This window comes from Hipposideros armiger, unplaced genomic scaffold (assembly GCF_001890085.2).
Source record: "Hipposideros armiger isolate ML-2016 unplaced genomic scaffold, ASM189008v1 scaffold_1589, whole genome shotgun sequence".
Classification (NCBI taxonomy): domain Eukaryota; kingdom Metazoa; phylum Chordata; class Mammalia; order Chiroptera; family Hipposideridae; genus Hipposideros; species Hipposideros armiger.
The window spans coordinates 96,930-103,666 of NW_017732939.1; the positions used below are offsets into that span (position 1 = coordinate 96,930).

Consider the following 6,737-nt stretch of genomic DNA (forward strand, 5'->3'; position numbering starts at 1 on the left):
CAGAATACCGACTCTTCCCCCAATCTCCCCCAACATGTGCACATGCACCACACACACACACACACACACACACACACACACACACACACACACACGCACGTACGCACATCCATGCCTATTATCTGGTAGCAGGACTTTGCTCTCTTCCTCCCATCTGACCTCTCAAATGGGGATCTTGCAGTTTAATGGGGTTCTAATACTATGTATTTAAAACTCCAGCCTCTTACATGAATTAAAAAGAACTAAAAAGAAAGGTAATTATAGGTGAAATCTAATGTCTCTGCACATGAAACATTCATTCTGCTGCTAAAATCACAAGAGATTTCCGTAAGATATAATGTAGGTTAGAATGATATGAGGAAAAACCTATGTTTTGTTGTACAGAAAGTTGAAGGATTCATGGTAAATAGATCCTGAATGAAACCAGAAATATTATACCTCCAAGTTCATGGAGGCATATGTCAGAGGGACAGTGAAGCATGAGACCATCAGTAGCTTCAAATATCTACACCAATAATTTTAGGGTAATTCTACACAGGTGTGACACCCCACACAGCACCTCATGGTCTATAATTAACTGAGACAGTTCTCTGGGATGTGCATCACGTTCACAAACTTCAGTTTAAGTTACACAACACCAAAAACATACCACAGGAAGCAGAAAATATCAGGATGAAGAAAAGAGCTTGCTGTTATCGTGGATAACTCTACATAATGTCACAATTCTACATGTTACAATTTTTTAAGCATTTTTTAAAACTACAGGTGCTTAAAATTATGATGCTTTTAAAAATAAGAGTGAAGAACTTGCTTAGAAAAAAAACAAGATGCTAATTGACTGCTACTAGTGGAGACCTTTTTGAGAACAGATCTAACCCAAAATGTAGAAAGTAAGCTCCCTGAATCCAGAATTGTTGTCTGTTTTGGTTTCTGCTTGATCCCAATCACCTGAAGCATAGTGGGTGTGGAGGGATGTGGAGCAGCGTGAGGTGGGGCACAGCACAATAAGGACTTCCCAGAGGCAGTAACAATTAGCGTTAATGCAAAGGACTCTACAGCCCACCCATGAGGTCACCCGGCAGCCCCCAGCTCTACACCCCTCCTCACACACACATTCTGTCAGAGAAAACAGGGGTTTCTGTTCCTCTCCTCTCCCTCCATCTCTAAAGCTTTCCTCTGCTCCGTGGTGAATCTGAGCCCCCAGATAACTCAAAACAAGGGCATTTTCCAGGCTACTCTCAGGTCTCTTCACAAAAGTGCTTCCACTGGCAACTGAGGTGTCATTTCAGGGAATTCCTCTGATGGGCTGAGAAGTGCTACAGCAGGGTTAGGTTTGGGCTCCTCCTAAATGGTTTCTTCCACTAGTTCTCCTCCTCAAATCATGTCTTTGCACAATTCTCATCACTGCTCCACTCAGAACAGTCTCTTCTGGGGAGACCCTTGGAGGAGGATGACCACCATAAAAGCTCTGATTCTGAGGACCCTTGCTCTGACCACAGTGATGAGCCCCTGTGGAGGTGAAGACATTGTGGGTGAGTGCATACTTGAGGGATTTAGAATTGTGAAAAAGAATTGAAAAAACAGTGAATGAGTTTGTTGAAACTTAGTGGCCTATGAAACCCCAGTCCCCTCAATCTGAATTCTTATGCTTGTTTTCCCTCCCAGGAGCCAAAACCCTAGCCCCAAGTCTATGTTTAGTTCATAGATTAAAGTACATTTCATAATGTCCCCGTATCATTGCAGTGTTCACCAAGAGCCTTATCCTCTTTCTATCAGAACCAACTAATACATCCTAAGGATTTCATGGCATTACTTTATGATACTCTCTAATACTAGATATATTTCTCCAAACACTTTGCTTTTCTTTATCAGCAATTTGTGAGCCTACTACTTTTAATGCACTCTGAACTCTTTTTCGAAGCTATTACTTATTTTGTCTATCTGATTTCATAGAGTAACCAGCTCCATAAAGTTTTTGTGCCACAAATAAAGTAGCATGTCATTTTGTTGTTGTTGTTTCCAAAGTAATTTATATTTTCCAGGTTTGGGCTCAGGAAGTGAGAAGGACAAATTTTATTGGAGATCATTGCAATTGGAGAAATAAAATTAATTAGCTAAATGACATCGAGCAAGTCAGTTCATTACATTGATCTTCAGATTCTTCATATGGAAAAATAATTAATAGACTCATTGTTCTAAGGAACACATAATCCAATGAAATAAGTATGCAGATGTGTATTTTTAAAAACAAAGATTATATAAGTGCCAAAATATAGCATGATTATTATAAGTGTAACTTCATGGGTGTTTGTTTCACAAAGTTGGGATGATGAGTGATAGAATACCTAGAAACTTAAAATAGGTTACTCTCAGTTTATCAACCCAAATTACTAGTCCTGCTACCTGTCCCAGTAAAGCTTTAAAAAGAGGATAAGAACATTAATCATATGGTTCTTTAACCCTCTCTGCTTTTCCATTCCCGTCCACAACACCTTCTTGACCTGTGACTCATTCCAGTACATTTCAGTCTCCTGTCCAGATCTTTCTCCTGCTCTGTCATGGACAGTGACAATAGTTATTGAAACCTAAAGCCAAAAGCCAACCAAAGGAAAACGGAAGAGAAACAGAATAAAATGGAATCTTCAAAACATGATTCATTAGTGAGGTATGAAGCACTCTTTTAGGTACTTAGCGAAACTCAAGGTTTTTATTCATGAAGAACTCACGTTCTTGCAATAAGAGATAGATAATTTAAAAAATATATTTAATAAGTAAATAAATTCCATAGTGTGTTAGAATGAGATAAATGCTTTGAAAAAGTAACTCAGAGTATTGGAAGATTAAATGATTAGAGATAAACTTAAGAATTAAATGTATATGGGCCGACCGAGTGGTGCATTGGTTAAGAGCTGCCCTGGGATGCCAGAGGGCCCTGGTTTGGATCCCACATATGAGGGCCAGTGATACTGCCCTCTACAGCTAAGATGCTGAGCAACAGCTCAACCTGGAGCTGGGCTGCCGTGNAGAACAAAACGACAGCAACTTGTCTGTTCCCCTTCCCCTAATTCCCCAGCATTGTTCCCATCCCCCCAATTCCCCAATAAAAAAATCTTTAAAAAAAAAAGGGAAACCATTTTAACATTATTCTTATTCTGTCTTCTCTCTTTAAGTATTCTAGTATACATATTTTGCCTTCTTTTGCCTGCTTTCTATATTCATCACTGTGGCAGACATATTTTGCAAAGATTAAATGGTAAGAAACTCAGCCACATAAAGGGCCCTCTCAAGAGGTTAAAGGTGTGCCTCACCAATCCTCTCAGGTGTTGGCCTCAAATATCTCAGCAGAGGGCATCACAGAAAAGTCATTGTCTCAAAAATATCAGTAGATGTGGCTTTTGTCTAAGAGTTAAACCAAAAGATTCCACAGAAGAGACACAAAGTTTTTAAGAAATACTGCTGCCTTGACAGGAAGAAAGTACAAAATGAAAGGAGGCTATTGGACTCCCCAAATTTCACTGGAAGCAGGTTGATAAAACAACTAAGCTACAAACAAGGGCTACTTTCTATGGGAAATAAAATAAAAAAGGATGACTCAGAGGGAAAAGCAAAAATCCAGAGAGAGAACTAAGAGACACTGAGGATTAGTGGGGGAAATAAGAACTGGCAGAGAGAGTTGCCTCCATTTAGGAGGAAATGCTGGACAGGTGTGTCAAAGTGAGGACGTGGGTTGTTTCCAGTCCTTGAAATCTAATCAAGGAACCCTGACTACAGTTTTCCCAACTGGAATTCAGAACTGCCATGCACCATTGAGTCCTTTTTACCTTTCATTTTCCCCTTTTTAAAAAGGAATACCTATAGCTGTTGTCCTATACCTGTCCCACAATTGTAAGCTGGGTGTATTGGATGAAAATAAATTGTCTCTGGTTTCATGAGTCCCCAGATGGAGAGGAATTGTACCCCAGGAATTGTACTTCATAGATTACAATCAGGGGCCTCATCCTCACCTGGACCTGATTTAGATGATGAGATTACGGGCTTTAAGTTGATGCTGTAGTGGAATGAGACTTTGGGGAGCTTGAGATGGGATGGGTGAATTACGCATGTGGAAGGGACATGGGATCATTAGAGGCCAGAAGATGGACAAACTTCGAAGTGACCCTGGAAAGCTAATGGGAAATGTGACTTGCTTCTAGCCAGTATAATATTGGCAAAGGTGACAGATGTCACATCCTTGATAAAGTTACATTATGTAGAAAATGTGATAGGATGACATCCTCTTGATTAGGATGTTATAGGACAAAGGTGATGGCATTTCACTTGGTGATTATGTTTAGTTGTGTAAGACTTCAGTTTAGCATGCTTAGAGAGACTCTCCTTGTCTGCTTTAAAAGTTAACTTTGTGTTGTCACAGAGCCTGTGACAGGCCATGTGGCAGGATTTGCAGGTGATCTCTAAAATCTGAGTGAACCCTGGCCAGCAGCTTGCAAAAAAAGGACCTCAGAGCTCCCGTCTTAGGTAGATGAAGTCTGCCAACTACCTGAATGAGCTTGAGAGTGGCCACTGCCCCAGTGAAGCCTCTGGTAGAGAATACAGCTTAGCCACACCTTGATTGCAGCCTCTGAAGCCCCAAGAACAGGAGCAAGTTAAGTTGTGACTGGATTTTTTTTTTTTAAGATTTTATTGGGGAATTGGGGGAGGAGAACAGCATTGGGGAATCGGGGGAAGGGGAACAGACAAGTTGCTGTCCTTTTGTTCTTCATTCTACTTGTGGAGGCCATCACTTCACTTGCCCATGTTGGTATTATCATTGTGCTCTTCCCAGGTGAGGCAGATTGGCCGCCGGCCTCTGGACGGCCGCTCACTGTGGCTCTTGACAGTTCACACCGGCTGCCAGTCGCTCACGCTGGCTGCTGGACACACATGGTAGCTTATGGCAGCCCACTGTAGCAGGGGCTGCAGCCTACGCCGACGCCAGTGACTCATGGCAGCCCAGCTCCAGATCGATCTGTTGTTCACCATCTTAGCTGTAGAGGGCACAGCGTCACTGGCCCTTGTGTGGGATCCGAACAGGGACCCTGCTGCACAAAGCTGGTATCCCAAGCCAGCTCTTAACCAACGTGCCTCTCAGCTGGCCCGTGACTGGATTTTTGACCCACAGGACCTACAGGGAAATAAATGTGTGTTATTTCCGCCTAACATTTGTGATAATTTATTACACATCATTAGAACACCAGGGCAATCACTGATACCTGTTAACCTATTTTATTTTATTGTCATTCTCTACTCTTTTTATGCTATTTTGCAGTGCCCTTTGTTGCATTTTAATTTGAATATATTATTCATTTGTAATTTAGTCCTCAATTTTAATGATTTTGTCTTTTATTTCCCCTTTTACTATTATACTTTTTAAACCTTTTTTTTTAATTTTTAAATTACACTAGACACACAATATTGTATGTTTCAGGTGTACAACATAGTGATTAGACATTTATATAACTTACAAGGTGATCACTCCAATATGTCTAGTACCCACCTGACACCACACAATTTTATTACAATATTATTGACTATATTCCCTCTGCTATACTTTACATCCCCATGATTGTTTTATAGAACCAATTTTACTTCTTAATCCCTTACCCTTTTTACCCATCCTCCCAACCCCCTTCCCATCTAATAAGTATCAAAATGTTCTCTGTATTTGTGAGTTTGTTTCTGTTTTGTTTGTTCATTTGTTTTGTTTTTCAGATTCTACATTACCATATTTTGCCATGTATGATGTGAACATTTTTGCCCAAATTGAGAGAAAAATTATACGTGGGTAGTGCTAATTCTGTATCTATATAAATGTTTTTAATTCTTTTATTTATGCTTATGAGTAAAAAGTGTAACTCTAGAAATCAGTAACAATACCTGTATGCAAAATTACCCTGAAATACAATAATTGGTTTTGTTGAACTTATGAATTTGTGACAATGAACAGTTCTTGGCCTTCTATGATGCATAAATATCGTAAATTTGTTACCAGTACATAAAATTTCCTGTGCCTTGTATCTGTTCTTGTGTTTTGTACCTAATTGTTACATAAAATTCCTTGTACCATAATATTTTAAAAAAATAAATATTGGACCTGCCAAGTGGCTCAGTTGCTAAGAGAGCAAGCTCTGAGCAACATGACTACTGGTTCAATTCCCACATGTGCCAGTAAGCTGCGCCCTCTACAACTAAGATTGTGAAAAACAACTCAACCTGGAGCTGGGCTGCTGTGAGTGGCCAGCGATTGCGTAGGCTTCAGTGAACTGCAGTGGCTGCCATGAGCTACGGTGAGTGGCTGGCATCCAGCGTGAGCGATGGCCGGCAACTGACTGCCTCAGCTAGGAAGAGTGCAATGATCACAATACCAACATGGGCCAGTGAAGCGACGTCCTCCACAACTAGGCTGAAGAACAAAAGGACAACAACTTGTCTGTTCCCCTCCCCCAATTCCCCGATAAAATATTTTAAAAATAAATAACTAAATGCTAAAATTCCTTTCAATACAAAAAACAAGTACCTAAATGTAAACAAATAAAAATTTTTTTTTTTTTAAAGATTTTTATTGGGGAATTGGGGGATGGGAACAGCGCTGGGAAATTGGGAGAAGGGGAACAGACAAGTTGCTGTCGTTTTTTGTTCTTCAGTCTAGTTGTGGAGGACGTCGCTTCACTGGCCCAAGCTGGCACCATCATTGCGCTCTT

At 40.4% G+C, this 6,737-nt stretch overlaps 2 protein-coding genes across 2 annotated transcripts in view; both read left to right on the forward strand.

The window, feature by feature from the left end:
* LOC109377862 (H-2 class II histocompatibility antigen, A-F alpha chain-like) overlaps window positions 1–6,737 on the forward strand; it is a 144,080-nt gene that overhangs the window by 95,241 nt on the left and 42,102 nt on the right. The gene's annotated exons all lie outside the window — the stretch shown is intronic.
* The window catches only part of LOC109377864 (SLA class II histocompatibility antigen, DQ haplotype D alpha chain-like), a 14,947-nt gene continuing 9,660 nt past the window's right edge, over window positions 1,451–6,737 (forward strand). Inside the window, exon 1 of the mRNA XM_019634348.1 lies at window positions 1,451–1,532. Within this exon, the coding sequence (XP_019489893.1) occupies window positions 1,451–1,532 (82 nt within the window). The remainder of the gene's footprint in view (window positions 1,533–6,737) is intronic.